Below are 19422 nucleotides of genomic sequence, written 5' to 3' on the forward strand. Positions count from 1 at the left end.
TAGTCATCTTCAGTTCTCCCAAAAATAGACTGTCATTACCTTGAACAACTAAAGCATTTTATAAAACAAAACAAAAAAACAAATAGAACACAACCACACAGACACTTACAGGTAGTAAGCAATTACGATACAGTTCCATCTAATGTGTTAAGCAGCAAATGAATAACATACACCTTTCAGCTAAACCTTGAGACAGAAGCAACATGCAGAACCAGAGGCAAACATTGCAACCTACCAGACATCAGCCTTGCGGCCATAGCCATCTCCATTGATGACCTCTGGTGCCATCCAGTGGGGTGTGCCTACCACAGACTTGAGACCCGTCGCACTGGCTATCACCTGCAAGCGTCTGGATGCTCCAAAGTCACCCAGCTTCACGTTTCCTTGAGTATCTCTCAACACATTAGCAGCTGCAATGTTACACAAATGCACTCATTCAGTTTTCATTGTAAATACAATTTTCAACCAAAAAAATAAATTCTTCTTCACTCTTGTTTGACAAAAATTGCACAACAATGACTGACAATTACAATAAATATACACACAAAAATTTGATTAAAGGAAAGAGTGACATGGTTCACCCTTTGAAATAATTACTTTTTATGAGAAAAAGTTCATTTTCAGTTGAAACCTGTTTCCTGAACTAATGAACTCTTTGACTCCCAAAACTATCTGACATTTTTGCAACAGCAACAAAAAAGTATATATATTTTTTTTTTAAATCACCTGAGCGCAAAAATTATAATAATGCTAAAAAATAGTAAAAGTATGTTTTCTTGAAAGAAAATGAATGGAGAATATAATCATATGTTCAATCTTGATAGGATGAGATAACTCCCAATCAGGGGAAGATAATGGAGATTTTTTTTTTTTTTAAAGAAAAAATGCACAAAATATGTATTCAAAAGAGAGAGACATAATTTAAAGTCTATGTACTTTATGGGTGGAAATGGTGCCAAAATAACTGCAAAGGTATTAGACACAACAACCAAGTGCTACTGTGTTGTTTTTATACACTGTCATGTTTTTCTTGAAATAATTACAATATATACCCATACATCATCTTACCCACACACCAATTGACATAATAATACATTATTACAACACAAAAGTTCACTGTAAACAATATGTCAGCTTGAAGGGAGGGTTTCATGGTAAATGAAAACCCCCAATGAAAATTTCAAGATAAAATATTGGGTTTTGTTCAGCCCTCACTTCCAACATGACCTCCCCCCGCCTGTCAAATGTACTTTGCACAACGCAATCATCAGGATAACCAGATTCAGTTGATCAACAACATTAGTTTACTTAATATCACATTTTCGTACTTGCTATTTTTGTGTTGTGCAGCAAATCAAACAAAATCCTAGCCATCTCTTCTGTACTCTATGTCCTGGGAACTATAATGACATGCTCAATGACTTTTCACTTTAGTAACTAAACACACACACATACACACACACAAAAAAAACCCATCAAAATCAAGCCAAAATTTGCAGAGATAACAGTTAAATGCACAAGGCCGTCATCATTTGCATGAAAGTAATCGTTTTTGCATGACCAGCAGGACTGCTGAAAATGCAGTTATCCCTAAACTGTGGGTATATATATGCTGTAAGGAGTGAAAGGCTGACAATTTAATGACATAAAGATATATGTCCATAAAATGCTTTCTGTCAATGTGCAAGATCAAAGACGCATGAAAACACAGGAGCTCCTAAGGCAGCTTCTGTGTGATGGCTTCCAACTCACCTTTGATATCACGATGGACAATAACGTTTTTGTGCAGAAAAGCTAGGCCTTCTAGCACCTGCCGAATATATTTGCGTGCAACAGTCTCAGTCAATGGACCATATTGCTTCAGCTGATCCAGAACTGAACCCTGGAATAGAGTGGTGATGAAAATGAAATAAGAGGTAAACATGACTAGATTTTGTTATTAGTTGCCTATGAATATAGTGCTTTTCTCAACAGTATGCTGAGATGCAAACCCCTGTCAAGTGTCTGTAGGAACAATCAGGAAATTTGGTAGAAACATTCTGAATTTGGCAGGAACACACGGACTCTGAGCCACATCAGCAAACATACATTTTATCTACAAGGCATACAAACACTTGATTTAGCCATATTCTCTCTTGTTTGGGCAAACAGTTAAGATGACTGGTCCACTCAATGCTGTTCAAATGTAAACGCGCACGCAATTAGCTGAGCATCATCACGTGAGACCAAGGTTAGTAGTGACTGCCCTGGCCTTAAGATTGGTAGGTCTAGAGCATCTGGGTAATGTTACAACAGGAAAGCATGTGACCATGCTATGTAGTTGAAAATGAAATTGTCAGAACAATTTTGATGTTGGCGTAACATCGGAACAAACTGCGACTGAGCGCAACAAAATATGGTGAAATCGTAACAGTTGGCATCTCTGAGCATGACCCATGTTCACACTGATAAATATACCCAGAATAGATACACCATGTCCTGCAGTTAAATGTACCCCAAGAAAAACTTTTGAATTACAGGTTTTTAAATTACCTAAATATTCTGAACACACATACATATTATCAATTATGTATGTAAATACACACACATACACAAAGTAAGGGAAAGAGAGGAGAAGAGAGAAAATAATATGCATTCACACTGAATGACAGTTTACTGATCTGAATCTGCTGAGCAGTCATTAGCTCATTCTTATCATTCAAAAATGTTCTGCTTGCATTAGAAGTATTACTCTGATGTCATGACTATTACAACTATTTAGTATTTGACATTTTCTTTGTCCTGTTCTTGGTGTCTAATATTTTACTTTTGCTTCTGCTGTATTCAGTGCTTAGAAGGGTGCTGGATATACTTACCCCTGGCATAAACTCAATGAAAATGGAAAGAACACTGTTGTCTTCTTGACAACCATAATACTGGACGATGCGCTCATGCTGAAAGTTTCTGAGCAGTTGAACCTCATTCTCCAAAGCACGAACCTCCTGAAAAAAAAACCCACAAAAAACCCACCCACAATAAAGTATCATATGGTAGAAACAGAATATACTACAAGCATAATTATTTTCACCTCCTGAAAAAAACCCCCACAAAAAACCCACCCACAATAAAGTATCATATGGTAGAAACAGAATATACTACAAGCATAATTATTTTCACCTATATATTAACCCCTAGGCTGCCTATATGACGAGATATTTTGTCATCGCAAGCATGTATGCTTCGCTGCCACAATGACGAGATAACTCGTCATAGAAATATTCTGACTTTTCCCTGGTTTGCATTCAGTTCGTTGACAAAAATATTGGTCGCTTTAGCTTGGGGAATCTTTCTAGATTCTATTCATAGCTAGAAACACCATCTACATCATGAGGCAGTCCTTTACTTGAACGTTTTGGTTGGCTTACCATCGCAGTGTTTTGCCTGGCTCCTTTCCTTGCTCGCTCAACAAAATGTCGGACTGACGCCGTGCTCAAGACATGCGATCATGGCGAACTAAATCAACCAAGACTGCTTTCTTTAGCTGATGCTCAGAAAGATTTGAATCGTAAATTTGAAGGAGAAGACAGTGATGAACATTTATTGGATGATTTGATAGAAAATAAAGGGAGCAATCAAGAGAGTGGCCAAGATACGACTATCAGTGAGTGATGCCAGCTGTACAGCTTTAACAGATGACAAAGTAACCGAATTGTTAGCAGGACACAGTGTGAGCGATTTTCTTGGCACTCAGCCAATACGGTCTGATGAGAACTGGATAAAGTGATCATGTGAGAGGGGTGAAGAGGAGGGGTCTGGAGACTGAGGGGGCGTGGCCTCACATCCATACTATCACTTGGAGAAGTCACAATGCATTGCATATCTATCTCTTTTTAATTTTTTTAATTTTTTTTATTGTGGTTGTTCTGGTATGATTTTGTGTGTGCAGATATCTATTTGTCCTGAAAATATAATATTTTAGTGCAAATGTTTGTACTGAACAAGTTGAAAATGTGACAAAAAACAAAACACTTATTTCAAAACAACAGCATGTCTAAAAATATATAAAATGGGAAAACATCATGTGTTTTGTATTCTTTATTCATTTACCTTTCAGAAAACATATACTTTTATGGGTCTTTATCCAAGCACAAAGAGCACAGAATTTTCTGAAAATTTATACCCGTTTGGGGGGGAAAAACACTGGCAAAAAAATAGATTTCACTTAAATCTTATTTTCCTGGCAGCGAAAGGGTTAATGACATTTTTTTTTAAAAGGTAGAAATGAAAAGATGACATCCATGTTTCAAACACTGACCATTGAACATCAACTGTTCATGACTTGCCCTGACAAGAGAAAAGGTATTTCGTTTTTGTTCAACCAGGCAATGGTCTTGCAAACTCTTCTGCTTGGCAGATGTGGTGTAACATATATGGATTTGTCCAAATGCAGTGACGCCTCCTTGAGCTACTGATACTGATATTTTGATAAAGCTAACAAGTTACCTTCACAAAAATATGAAAAGAACTGAAAAATATGCCATGTTAAACAGAACTGGAGTGATTTATTTTCACCAAAAAACCACCACCCTCAAACATCATTCAGAAATGCAAAACTGCGAAATTTTCTCTACACTCAACCACATGATCATGTGTAAGTCAGTTTGCCAACTACTCAGTCCTAGAAGGCTCACCTTGGAGACTTCGGCGTTCATTGCCCCAAGCAGCACCTGTTTCACAGCCAGCTCCATGCCGGTGTCCTGGTCGTAACACTGATACACCATGCCAAACGCCCCTGTACCCAGCACACGCCCCTTCTTCCAGTGAGTGGGGGCTCTGGGAGCTGGAAAACCACAACATGCCTGTGAAGCTTCCATACAGGCACAGCTACAGTACAAGAAGATGTCTCTTTAGCAGTTCTGTTCTTTTTTGTTCTTTGTTTATACATCTGCTGTGTCAACTTTTATCAACCTTTGAAGTTTCTAATTATATTTTTCAAACATCTGCTGTGTTATTTCTCATCTATCTTTAATGATTCTAATCTTTCTTCATACACCTACTGTGCTATTTCTCATCTATCTTTCACACATCTCAAATGTCAATGCTCATCTACACTTTTTTGTTTCTTAAAAACTGGTGTATATTTTTCTCCCCCCCCCCCCCACCCCCCCCAACCACATCCCTCCCCCACCCAAACCAAACCTCTGCTGCAAACACAAGGACACAAAACATATCTGTAATGTGTGTGTTTATTTTCTGTCACTCAATCAACAATGTAAGTTTTGCTAGCACTTTATTCCTGATTTAATTTTTATGGAAGACTACGGTTTTAATTCATGTTATTACTGATGGTCAAGTTTTATAAAAGGAAAGCCAAAAATGCAATCCAACACTACAACTTCCTATAAAAGTAGCGCCAAAACTGCAATCCAACAGTACAAATTCCTTATAAAAGTAGCGCCAAAACTGCAATCCAACAGTACAAATTCCTTATAAAAGTAGCGCCAAAACTGCAATCCAACAGTACAAATTCCTTATAAAAGGAGAGCCAAAAATGCAGTCCAACACTACAACTTTCAGTGGCTGAAACTAACAGTTTGAAAGAATTAAGGCCCACAAAAAATAAAATAAAATAAAATAAATAAAAAATCATGCACCACAAACACACATGCAGGCAAACTCAGGCAACTGAGTATGACACTAACATTTGGAGAAGAGGGCTGAGTGGCGGGACAGCCCCCCTGGGGAGTCCATGTCTGGGTCAGTGGGGTGGCCGCTGCTGGTGCTGCATGAGCTCAGTGAACCCTCACTGCCCCGCGACAACAGACTGTGCACAGGCATGTGCTCCGCCTCCAGCCGCCGCCCAGTGGATCGAGGGAAGGTCTGATGCCCTGGGAACATTACATGAGTAGTTAGACATCACCGCTTTCCTAACTAACAAGTAAAGGACTGATGGCCTGGGAACATTACACGAAGAAGTTAGACATTACAGCTTTCCAAACTAACAAGGAAAGGACTGATGCCCTGGGAACATTACAGGAGTAGTTAGACATCACCGCTTTCCTAACTAACAAGGAAAGGACTGATGCCCTGGGAACATTACATGGAGTTGTTAGACATGACAGCTTTCCAAACTAACAAGGAAAGGACTGATGCCCTGGGAACATTACATGAAGTAGTTAGACATTACAGCTTTCCAAACTAACAAGGAAAGGACTGATGCCCTGGGAACATTACAGGAGTAGTTAGACATGACAGCTTTCCAAACTAACAAGGAAAGGACTGATGCCCTGGGAACATTACATGAGTAGTTCGACATGACAGCTTTCCTAACTAACAAAGAAAGGACTGATGCCCTGGGAACATTACATGAAGTAGTTAGACATGACAGCTTTCCTAACTAACAAGGAGAGTAATCATGAAGATATTGAAGACATTGTGATAAGAAAGAGTTATATTTTATTCTAGAGGTTAAAAAAAAGTCAAATCATGTTCCATGTCCGCAAATCTACAATGAAAATTCATTTGTGAAAATTTTAAGGGATAGGAGAATCAATGAATATATGAAAAAGGTTACCCCTAAAATCAAACATTAATAGGTATGGTGTGCATGGTAAGGTATGGTAAGGTATGGTATGGTATGGTATGGTAAGAACAGATATCTCTATGTGAAATTCCAGTTGCTCTCCTCAGGGAGAGCGTGTCACTACAGTGCAGCGCCAACTTTTTGTTTCCCTGCCTGCAAGTTTATTTGTTTACTTATCAAAGTGGATTTTTCTACAGAATATTACCAGGGACAACCTTTTAGTTGCCCAGGGTTCTTTTACAAGCACAAAGTGCATGCTACACACGGAAAGGAAATTTATCATCTCATCCAAATGACTGAAGGTCTTGTGGATGGGAGAAAACACTGGCGAGCTGGGGTTCAATCCCATGTGCTCAGATTCTCTCGCTTCCTACATATATGGATGCGTTACCACTATGCCACCACTCTACTGGTATGTACATGTAAATTTAATTTACTTAAATCACAAAGACAGCGTGCACATACATGCACGTGTGAGCGCATACATAAATACACACACATGCAGCACTGAAAGTATCTCTGCACTGCACTTTTAGTTACAAACACTCACCATTTCCATCAACTGTTGGAGGCTCGCATGTGGGTTCAAACCCTCGTGGGAATGTAAAATGCTTTTTGGCTGGAACAATCAAACAGTGTTTATACACAAACTGCTATAACAGGTCAGCTTCAGACTGTATCCAATTTTCACAACTGAGATATATCTTTGTCTACTAATTTGTAAAATCAAACCATGCAAAAAAAACAAAACAAAAAAAACACCCACATAAGCATTTTAAACCTGCCACCACACCACATCACATAAAAAATATTCAAGGTTTCCTGTGTGATCACGTCTTTATTCTCTCACCTGAGAGAGGGAAAGGGAGGGAGAGAGGGGGGAGGGGGGGAGAGAGAGAGAGAGAGAGAGAGATGTGCTGTGGAAGAAGTGGTATAGTTACTCACAATTTTCTCTGTTGTAGTCCTCCTTGGCACTATCAGAAAGAGTGCCCCTTCGATGATCTCTTCTTCTAAATGGATACGTATCCCCACTGCTGCACACACACGTCACATCTCAATAATGATCATGGAAATCAAGCAATCAAAAATTCAGGAAACTTTTGTCTGTCTCCCGATCTATACTGTCGCTGAGAAATATAACATAGTAATAAAACTCAAGTTTCAGAAGAAATTTATCACTGATACACAGACACTTACAAGGAAAACTCATTATCTGATCTTTTTTGTGACACATTTGTCAGTTGCATTTCCTTAATCACCAACCTTTACAGAGAGCTAAGAAAAGCTACTGTTGAATGTCGCATACTCGCAAGCACACAGACATTTCTTTCTCCCAACCCTCTTTCACAAACAGGGAAATCAAACCAAGATCCAGAACATACTTACTAGCCACTGGTACTGTTGTAACTGCTGTCTTCAGACTGTCGATCAAGGGATGAGATGCTGTCTGATTTTGAACCGTTGTGGTGATGGATATGGAAATCCTGAACACAATACAAATGACAACTTTTCTAAGTCATTCAATAAATTCTGCATGATTTTGTTGTTTTTTTGCATCAAAACATGTCTGGTCTTCAAAAGAAGCTATAAGGCTCTATGAAGGCCCACACATCATAGGATGACACTGCTGCGAGCACTTTTTGTCACAAGCTCATGTCTGACGCTGCTTTGATGTGATCAATGAGGTGTATTTTTAGTTAATTTGATCACATGTGCATGTGTATGCACACATATGCACAGGTGTGTGCCTGTAATGCCTTCTAACTACTGTGTAATTGTATTAACTGTGTGTGTGTGCGTGTGTGTATGTGTATGTGCATGTGCATGTTTGTGTACATATGCATACATATGAATGTGTGCATGCAAAAGTACCAAGGGAATACAGTTAATCATCCAAGAAAACAACTTATGAGCATGGTCACTGATTGTTCCCTCCCTTTCTTTAACCCTTAGGCTGCCTATATGACAAGCATGTACGCTTTGCTGCCACGATGACGAGATAACTCGTCATCAAAATATTCTGACTTTTCCCTGGTTTGCATTCAGTTCGTTGACAAAAATACTGGTAGCTTTAGCTTGGGGAATCTTTCTAGATTCTATTCATAGCTAGAAACCCTATCTACGTCATGAGGTAGTCCTTTATTTGAATGTTTTGGTTGGGTTACTGCCGCAGTGTTTGCCTGGCTCCTCTCCTTGCTTGCTCAACAAAATGTCGGACGACATGCTCAAGACATGAGATCGTGTTGCCAAAAATCAACCAAGATTGCTTTCTTTAGCTGATGCTCAGAAAGAATTGAAGCGTAACTTTGAAGGAGAAGACAGTGATGAACTTCTATAGGACCATTTGATAAAAATAAAGGAACAATAAACAGACTGGCCAAGATACGACTGTCAATGAGTGATGCTGACTGTACAGCTATAGCAGGTGACAGAAAGTGACCAAATTATTAGCAGGACACAGTACGAGCGATTTTCTTGGCAATAAGCCAACATGTTCTGGTGAGAACTGGATGAAGTGACCATGTGAGAGGGGTGAAGAGAGGTGGAGACCAAGTGGGTGTGGCCCCACATCCATATTATCACTTGGAGAAGTCACAATGCATTGTGTATCTCACTATCTGTCTCTTTTTCAATTTTTTTAATATTTTTTTATTGTAGTTTTTCCAGTATAATTTATGTGTGCAGGTATTATCCACTTGTCCAGAAAATATGATATTTCAGTGCAAATTACCTAATGTTTGTAATGAACAAGTTGAAAATGTGACAAAAAATAAAACACTGATTTCAAAACAACAGCATGTCACTGAAAATATATAAAATGGGAAAACATCATGTGTTTTGTATTCTTTATTCATTTACCTTTCAGAAAATATATACTTTTATGGGTCTTTCTCCAACAACAAAGAGCACAGAATTTTTTGAAAATATATGTCCAATTTTTGTGAAAAAAAACCCCTGGCAAATAGATTTCACTTAAATCTTATTTTCCTGGCAGCGAAAGGGTTAAAGCAGCCCCATCATTTCTTGCTTGGATTAAACATGCTCTGACAAATGATACACCTGATCTGGAAATACCATCACTTGTATCCTGGCAAGCTTGTTACTTCTAAGAGTTTCTTTTTTATGGTTGATTAACTATGAAAGTACATCAATGTAACACAAGTATAGCACACTGTCAAGGGCACTGGAGCAGCCAATTAATAATTGTAATATATTTATAACAAACAAGTTCCCCCAACTTAAAAAAAAAATCACCCTGCTCTCCAACTATACCATGTTTACACTGAGTAATCCAGTGACCTTTCAGTCGTACGGTACTACAGCCCCTACAACAGTACAAGCTGCTCGCCCTGAATAGCAGCTTTTTCTCTTGTTGACATTCACAAGGAGGGAGGGGGTCCTGTCTTCCAGCAACACAAAGCAAGGAACACCTAGAAAGCTGCTTATCACCAGGTGTGCAGTCAGGTGTTTAAAGTCCCCTTTCCGGATCAATAGAGCTAACAGGAGGATCTTTCCCATTTCTAATCTGTTTAACTCCAATGCCTTTTGCTTAGGCTCACTTGTATCAATCACTAGTATCAACAACATCCAGATATTATAACACTGATCATTCCTGCAGCTGAAAACTCTAAACAATCAATACTGTATTTTATTTATTTATTTTTGTTTAAAAACAGTTTTTTTAGACTGATTCTTTTTTTTTGGTGTTTTTATCTCATCTATTATTTTTATTTATCAATATACGAATCAAACTAATAAATTAATTATTCGTTTATTCCTCTATTTAATCATTTTTTATGCCTTTTTTCCCCTAAGTTCTAAGCACGTTTGGTTACACTGCTGGTCAGGCATCTGCTTTGCTGATGTGATGTAGTGTATGTGGATTTGTCTAAACACAGTGATACTTCCTTAAGACCAAATTCAACTAAAACATCTTTTTTTTTTCTTTTTTTTTTTTTTTTACAGTACCTGAAATCAGAAGAAAAAAAATCAAATCTTAAGAGTTCATCACCCCATATAAATCAAACTAATTTTTATGTTTAAGTGATATGAATATTTCACACACACAAACACACTAAGACACACAAACTTTTTTTTTTTATGAGCCTGACCTGCCATTACAAATTATACTCCACATTCAGTGTTTCATAGCTTGTCCAAATGTTTGCCGGGAACTACTGTCAATGCAGAGTGACATATAACCCCACTGATCAAAGTGACGTCCCTTGAACTAGCAGACGTGTTCTTGTGATCGCTCCGTCAAAGTTTAAATATTATTATGAATTTGATCAAATTACAGGACAACTGATCTTCCAAAATTGTTGAAAACAAAGTTGTGATAGTGGATAGTTGTGCAAAAAATACAATTTGTGGAACACCAGATCATCTATGGGAGTTTTTGTTATAAAACTAACTTCTATCACAGAATACTCATAGATCACTCACGGATTTTAAAAATAACACTTTACTTGATTTTCACTTCGTTTTGAGTTTGCACTCCTTCCAAACAGATTCCTGTGTTTTATATATATATTTATTTATATCATTTTATAAGTATCTGTTTGTCTAGAATTGTGAACTGTGTGATCATGAAACCACAGAGTCAGCATGGAGGCAAGGGGGGCTCATCAAGCGCGAGTGGCTCAGGTACAAAAGGAAAACAAAGCATATCTCTCTCAATTAACTCCATGGCAATGCTTGATTTGTGACGATCCATGCGTGGACCGTGATGAGGCAACTCCGTCTGTGGAATGTTATAATTGTAAACAGTGGGTCCATCAGACTTGCGCCAAAGTAAAACCTGACCTATTCAAACAATTGACGGAGAATAAAAGTCTCCAATGGGTCTGTGAGCCATGTACAGTTGACAGAGTGGAAGGACAAACCAGACAGGAAACAAAAATAGATAAAATGATAACAATGTTTTCCCAAAGACTCGAAGCAATAGAGAAAGAAATTGGGGGAGAACAGCAGGAGAAGAAAATAGAAGAAATTGTGGATAGAAAACTGACAGAAGCCCTCGCAGAAAGAGACGAAAAAGAGAAGAGAAAAAACAATATTGTGATTGTCAATCTGAAAGAAAGTGACAAGACAACTGCAGAAGAAAGGAAGAAGATGACATGGATGAAATCATGAAAATAATGGGAAAATGCCAAGTGGCAGTTGATAAAAGAGAACTGACAAACCCAATCAGGTTGGGAAAACAAGGGGGGAACAGACCTAGAATGCTGAAAGTGACTGTGACCACAGACAGTAGAAAAAAAGAAATCATGAAAAAAGTAACAATGACAAAGCAGGGAATTAGTGACCCTAAGAAAAGGGTGTACATAAACAATGATATGACACCAATAGAAAGACAAAAATTTAAGGATCTACTGACAGAAAAAAAAGAAAGATGGCCACAGGGGAAAAGGATTTAATTATCAGAAACGGCCAAATAGTCAAAAAGACAAAAGCTGAGGACCAGACATTGTCGGACAAAGTGAAGGAAAAACAGACCCAGACAGATGAGGAGTGACTGCAACCTGACAATGTAAAACAGACTGTAAATAATTTTAAAGACTTTCAGTTTTCCTGTGATTGTGTTCTTTTATATACATGTAGTAATGTAGATAGCCTCTCCAATAAGATAGAGGAACTCAAGATAAGAGTAGGGGAAATAAAACCACATGTTACTGGACTCACAGAAACAGTTCCAAAAAACCAGAACAATAGATTCAATTTCAGAATGCACTGTAATATTCCAAATTATGATATATTTACTAATAACAATGAAAAGAGAGGTGTGGCCCTGTATGTACACAAATCTTTAAAAGCACAAGAATGTCCTACATTAACAAATTTTACTTTTGAAGAAAGTGTATGGTGCAAATTTGAAAGTGCGAATGATGAGAGTTTTAATGGGGTGTATATACAGAAGTCCACATTCATCAGAACAAAACACAGAAAGATTATTTGAACTCTTAAAGTCAAAAGAAATAACAAATTCAATAAAGTATGTATTATGGGAGATTTTAATTATCCAGCTATACAGTGGGATGGTACTTGGACAGGCCCTTCAGACAATAGATTTATTGAATGCTTACGTGATGCATTCTGATACAAAAGATGTCAAAACCAACAAGAACTAGACCAGGTCTAAAACCCAGTATTGTGGATCTGGTAATAGTAAATGAAAATAATTTAGCATCAGATATCAACCACCTAGATCCCCTGGGAAAGAGTGACCATGATATGTTGGTTTTTCAGTTCCACATTTCATTGGTGAAGGAAAAAGCAGAAAAAAAGTATAATTTTGACTTAAAAAAGGGAAACTATAATGGAATGAGAGAGATGGTAAATAAAGTGGACTGGGCATCAATGGATTGGGATGGAAAAGACAGTAACCAGTGCTGGAATGACTTAAAGACTATACTTCACAAAAATATGAATATATATATACCAAAAGTGTCAAAAGCTGTAGTGTTGTCCAAACACTCAGAATTACATACATGCAGAGTTTAGATTTAGTTCAGGACACTATAGGTCATTTCTGGTTCATCATAAAGTGTTTTTTGTTGCTGTTTTTCTCATATCTATCTATCAAGTTGAAACAGGTTGAAATCAGCCATGCTGCTTACATGAAAATGTCCACAAACATACGCCCACACAACCACCTCTCCTCCATTACAATCCACATAAGCCAGAAAAGTCTGAAGCTCCAGCTTGGGCATTATTCCCAGTTATATACAACCCTGACTTCCAGGTAAGATTTGATTCAGATTTAAAATAAAATGAACTTTTCAGCTGAAACAAAGCCTATCTATGTGCGGCTAAAACTGATACCCTTTTCATAATACATTCTGTCAAATAATATGATCTTTATCTAACTGGTACTGTTCAGGAAAATTGATCAAGAATTGTGTATGTAGATTACATATCACTGTAAATAAAGGAAATAGCATCAGCCTATGCAATACAGAAACAGCAGAGTGATGGAAAGCAGAATGATTAAAACTGTTTGAAGTGCATGTCAGCACAATAGGGAAGATAGTTATGAGATCAAACCAGTGTAAAGCAATCAGGTGTCATGCAGTACAGTGTAAGGGGAAAAGAAAGTGAGTGTGCATTATGCATGTGTGCGCCGTGCGTGCATGTGTGCACATTTTTGTTTAGTTTTGTTTTGTTTTTACACATGCACATGTTTGTATGTGTACGAACACCTGAACAGGTGTGGGTTTGTCTCAGTGTTCTGTTTGTGCATGTGTGTGTGTGTGTTCACAAGTCAACTAAAATGTGCATGCATGCAATGGTATGTATGCATGTAAGGGTATGAAATGATTTATGTACGTGCACAACTGCAAGCACAAGTGGCTCATCTTCAATAAACCAAGTTAAATATCACACAAGAGATTCATTGTCTCTTTTTCAGTCAACAATGCGATACGCAGTTCAAGAAGATCAAGTGTGTGCTCAACTGACGTTTCTGCCCTGAGAGGCGAAACCCGCCTACGCTGATGATGCCCAGCACAGAGAGACATATGAGAAGTTCTTGATAGTGTCTGTGCACAGACAGATCCTACTGTCATGCTGTTGGCCCATCAGTGGTTGTCGAAGGGAAAAACCAGTCAGGCAAGTCCCACAGCTGAGGGCTCACTCAGACAGTGCAGCAGACAGCACTTCACCTTGGCTGATCCCAGGAACTAGCTTCCTCTTCACATATCTAAGTCGGTCAATCCAGGCCACATAACTACTGACACCCAAAGGAACTTTGAACAGTCAGTTCATATATATATACACTGCCTAGAATTCAGCTGGGAGGGCTTTCTTTGTGGAGGAGGGGTGGACTTTGGGTGGAGGAAAGGAGATGGAGTGGAGGGAGAAGGGGCTGGAAGGGGTTGGGAATATTATCTTCTGGCAATGATTTTCCAGTGGAGAAAGAAACATGTGATCAGTTGAGTTGATAAATGGGTACACAAGTTTGACAAGTTTTCTTGATATGAGACTCTGTGTGTGTGTGTGTGTGTGTGTGTGTGTGTGTGTGTGCGTGTGTGTGTGTGCTGTGTGGTGTGGTGTGGTGTGGTGTGGTGTGTGTGTGTGTGTGGTGTGTGTGAGAGAGAGAGAGAGAGATAGAGAAAGTGGTGTGTGTGTGTGTGTGTGTGTGTGTGTGTGTGTGTTTGCATAAGCGTGCATGTGCACATGTGTGTGTGCAAGCATGTAGATATGCACGTATGAATGCACACTTTCAAGTGTTCATGCTCACATGTGCCCAAGATTGTGTGCAGTATATGAATGTGTGTATCCATGAAAATGAAATGCACAGGTAGTTAGCATGTAAACCTGAATATGTGAATGTACATGAATATATATATGTGTGTGTGTGTGTGTGTGTGTGTGTGTGTGTGTGTATGTGTGTATGTATGTGTGTGTGTGTGTGTGTGTGTGTGTGTGTGTGTGTGTGTGTGTGTGTGTGTGTGTGTGTGTGTGTGTGTGTGTGTGTGTGTGTGTGTGTAAAGGGAGCAGAAAACTGTTGAACAGTTGAAATGTTTCTATTACTTGTTTAAGCTAGGTTCAATATTTGTAAGAAACAGGCTTGGTTATAGTAAATGGATCCTAAAAAATGTATCCACACTTCACTGAGGATTCAAACTTAAGAGGGCAGGATAATTAAGAGTACTCTAAATCATGGAGATGGTAGAGCAACCAGTCCAGCGAAGAGGCAAGCCTCAAGGGAATCTCTATGGCCTGTCACCAAGGTAATGCATTGGGCAATAGCAAGTCCATGAATGATGTGAGAAAGGGGCAGGCTCTAAGGCACTGAGGTGGCAACTAAGACACTGAACGTTGCATGATGGAATGTTGTAGTTCTCCCACCTCTGGCCAATAAAAAGAAAGTCTATACATTTTTAACTCATAGAACTGAAAATAAACAGACCATTTAATATTATCATATTATCACCAGACAAAGTATTTCATGGGAAAATGATTTTGTTAAAGTTTAACACACACACACACATATATAATAATAATAGATATATATACATATATAGATATATATACATACACACACACACACAAACAAATACACAGACAAAAAGACAACCGATACACAGGGTAATCATACAGACTCATATTGTGTGTAAATACTCACATGAGCCAAAAAGCAACAACTTATGCCAAATAAGAATTTGGTGTGGTGTAAGAGTTTACAAGTAAATAAAGTTTGCTTTTGAGGTGATATTCACAAGAGTGAACATTTTATGCATAGATCAAATGCTGCTGCTAATATTATTCAAAAATTCCAGTCAGTAAGAAGCTGAGTGTGGAAAATAATGCAACTTCTTACAGTGAAAAACATCCATCAGTATTTTGACACATACTAAGTGTATGTTCAGAATGTAAATATATCAAATGGAGACTCCTGTCCCACGTTTTGGTGTGTATCAGACTTATTTATCTAGTTTTTAGTTTTTCATAACTCAGATAAAACCTTTAATTTGATTTGATATATATGCAGCCAATCTTCCATAAAGAACAATACCAGCAGAATTATTCAGTCATAACAATCCTAGACTTAAGATTCATTTTTGGTATCCAAGTTGTTAAAATTCTTATTACTGGAGACTAAAGTATTGGTGACATAAAGTGAAAGTGAAGTCTGTTAACTCCAGTTTGTTAACACATGCACAAACTCAACAAACTCAACCAAGGCTGCAATCTCTGTATCATCAGCACAATTCCACACACACATGTATGCAACACACGCAAAAACACATCACACACACAAATGCACACTTACCAAGTCATTTTCCGGGATGAAGATTCCCTCTCCTAATATACCAGGTCCAGAACTGGAAGTGCGAATGTAGTCCTTTGTTGGCACACTTCCAGGTGGCGGGCTGGGAGAGTTTCGCTGCCCCTACAAACAGGATTGTGGGATGGAAAAGGGCATTTGTGTCAGTAAACAATCAATGATATGAAGACTTTTTCCTTTTACCTTCAATAAACCAATCACCAAAACATACCGACCTGAAACAGCCGGGGATCTGAAGGAAAGGTAGAGAGTTGGTTGGGGGAAAGAAGGGCAGGGAAAGAAGGCAGTACAGGCAGGGGGAAGGGGGCGGCTTTTGTTGCTCATGCTAACTTGTACGCAACAACTGCTGTCTTTTTTTTATCCTTTGTTTCCTTCATTATATTCTTTTTAACCCTTTCTTTATGGGGTGAGTTGGAGATTGGAGGTTGATGGGGTGGAATTTTCTGTATATTTTATTAAGTATACAGGCAGAGAAGTTATCTTAATTTTGATTTTTTTCAAACATATAAAACTTGTCAAAATATTCGTAAAGAATATATAAGTGTACACATATTCCACATGACTGACACCCCCCCCCCCTCCCCCAAACAAAATGACAGCTCTGGCACACATGCTCAAAACCGACAGCCATCAAACAACAGGGACTATCCCAAGTATCCACAGAGAGAGATGAGACAAAGAGAGAAATGAGCACACCCAAGCTGACCTTAGCCGGGTAAGATACACTGCCTGTGGCAGCAGGGTGAGCTGGATGGGAGGGGTGGGTTGGATGGGGCGTCTCCGTGGCAGAGGTGAGGTAGAGGCGCAGGCTGGACGTATGTTCGTTCTGGTCCACCAGCTGAATAGCACTGTCCAGGTCAGCCTGACTATTTAATGCTATGAATATCTGAAAGAAAGTAGAAAAACAATAAGAGATGCACAGAAATTTGATTGTACACTTTTGATGCTCAGAATAATCAATGTTTCATAAACCTGGGCTGAAAATAGAGTTAATGGACCCAGACTAAACACACAGTCCTCAGACTAATGGGTTGATTAGACAAAGGGATGAGACCGCAATCTTTGTATATTTTCATTTTTTTCTTACATTTTAAAAATGACCAAAAATACTGTATAAATGCTGGACATGCATGGGTCAAGGTGACCGTACATTGTCAAGATTGAAGATTGAAGACTGTATCTTTTCACATTAGTTCTTACCAAGAGACAAAAACACTACTTATTGAGGTGTTCTCCGTATCTACAGGTTTAGGTTTCAGTCGGTCATTGATGCATACAATTTTGAAATGACCCATTGATGCGGCAGCCAGTCGGCCATTTGGCTTATCAATTTTTCGTAAAATCAGTCATGCAAAAAGGGTTTTTGTCGATTTCTCTTATTTTCTTGCAAAACAATCACAACTGCAGTTTCAGACTCTGATGCATAATATAATCATTACTGCTGTTGTGCTGCAGTTTGACATCTAGCAGATGAACACTGTGAAAGAGAAAAAAAAAAAATCAAAAGTAGTACTAAGCCAGGAAACGAAATGAGGTATGTGTACACAAAGGTAGCACCGCTTGTAAATTGTGAACTGCGGTGGAATACAGTACCATTTTTGCTTTTTACTTTCCCACAAGTCTCCTCAACTCCAATCGAGGATGGCTTCAATACATGCAGAACATTTTGCCATAAGAAATCATCATCTGCATTGTGGAGCTTGCTACCGAAAGCAGCTGTCTGATGTCGAGAAAGACCGAACAAGGGTTCAGAACAGCTGCCGTCTCTTCCATTGTGCACATTTAGACAGAGTGAATCTGAGATTCTTCAGCATTGGTAGGCATCTTGCACAAATACTTTATTGATGATATGCAAGAGTATGGTACTTTCGAGTAAAATTGAGACCAGATCAAGATACAAACTAGCGCAATTTTATGTATATGACATTTTCTTTTTTTTTTCATCATTTGAGCAGCCATACTTGGTTTTCTTACTGACACAGATAAAGTTATTCTTAATGTGCATTTGATCTTTTCTCCTGTGCATACACAAGAATGGAATTATGCTGGCATTATGCTAGCATGGTACTTTACGAAATCTTGGAGCCACTTTGCAACCTTGAAAAATTGGATTTTCACAGAGTAATGTGCTTTCCTAAAACAATGGTATTAGACCAACACAAGTGACAGTGACATTGTCTAGTTCTGACATCTTAGATTTGTACTGTTTTGCTTTTGTTTCCATTTTTTCCTTTATAAATATTAATTAATTGGACTGTAATATGAACATTTACCCTTGTAGAGCCCAACTGACAGCTTAATATATGTCACAGATTGACATAAGCTTAAAGATGGGCCAACAACAAAGTGAAAGCTGTTTGAGCAATGGTTTCTTCATTGCAGTGTGAAGCTTAATATATGTCACAGATTGACATAAGCTTAAAGATGGGCCAACAACAAAGTGAAAGCTGTTTGAGCAATGGTTTCTTCATTGCAGTGTGAAGTCATTTGTGAAAGATTGTGACTCTCAAACTAGGAGGCAAGACTGCACTGGCTCTTAGAACTGCAGCTTTGGGGGCTAGTTGGCCTTTGGGAACATTCCCAATGCTGACTGTCCTAAAACCTTCTTGGCCAAGAGAGTGGGGATGCAACTTGGGCAAGACACTCTCCACTAAAATCAAATTCTAGCTCAGAAGGTTGGGGCAGCAACTGCCTCCTCTGCTGTTCTCATGGCCATAGTCAGGCATGACTATCATACCCCCCCACCCCCCCCAAAAAAAAGAAAGAAAAAAAAGTACAATATATATCAAGAGCAGTCAGCATAAGTCATTGTTTCAGCTTTACAGAATAATGTTTAGTAATCATGTTGTATTTTCCATGTTCATAATAACACACCAAACATAAGCACATAGTCTCTCTCTCTCTCCACACACACATAAAGCATTTCACATACATATATATATATATATATATATATATATTATATATATATAAACAAGTGTGATAGATAAAGTACAAATTCAATTATAATTATGGGGATGTGAGGTGGCCTGAATGGCGTGCCAGGGATGGGAAGAAGGGGTTGTTT

General features: G+C 38.4%; 1 protein-coding gene across 3 annotated transcripts in view; it reads right to left on the reverse strand.

Annotated features, from left to right (window-relative positions):
- LOC143287245 (mitogen-activated protein kinase kinase kinase 2-like) overlaps positions 1–19422 on the reverse strand; it is a 50198-nt gene that overhangs the window by 8409 nt on the left and 22367 nt on the right. For all 3 annotated transcript variants that reach the window (XM_076595193.1, XM_076595206.1, XM_076595199.1), the window contains exons 6-15: positions 17062–17241; positions 16341–16460; positions 7949–8046; positions 7508–7596; positions 7113–7181; positions 5682–5867; positions 4671–4819; positions 2856–2981; positions 1753–1882; positions 236–410 (exon numbers count right to left, since the gene is read on the reverse strand). In XM_076595193.1, the coding sequence (XP_076451308.1) occupies positions 236–410; positions 1753–1882; positions 2856–2981; positions 4671–4819; positions 5682–5867; positions 7113–7181; positions 7508–7596; positions 7949–8046; positions 16341–16460; positions 17062–17241 (1322 nt within the window). The remainder of the gene's footprint in view (positions 1–235; positions 411–1752; positions 1883–2855; positions 2982–4670; positions 4820–5681; positions 5868–7112; positions 7182–7507; positions 7597–7948; positions 8047–16340; positions 16461–17061; positions 17242–19422) is intronic.

Source organism: Babylonia areolata, chromosome 1, assembly GCF_041734735.1.
Source record: "Babylonia areolata isolate BAREFJ2019XMU chromosome 1, ASM4173473v1, whole genome shotgun sequence".
Lineage (NCBI taxonomy): Eukaryota > Metazoa > Mollusca > Gastropoda > Neogastropoda > Buccinidae > Babylonia > Babylonia areolata.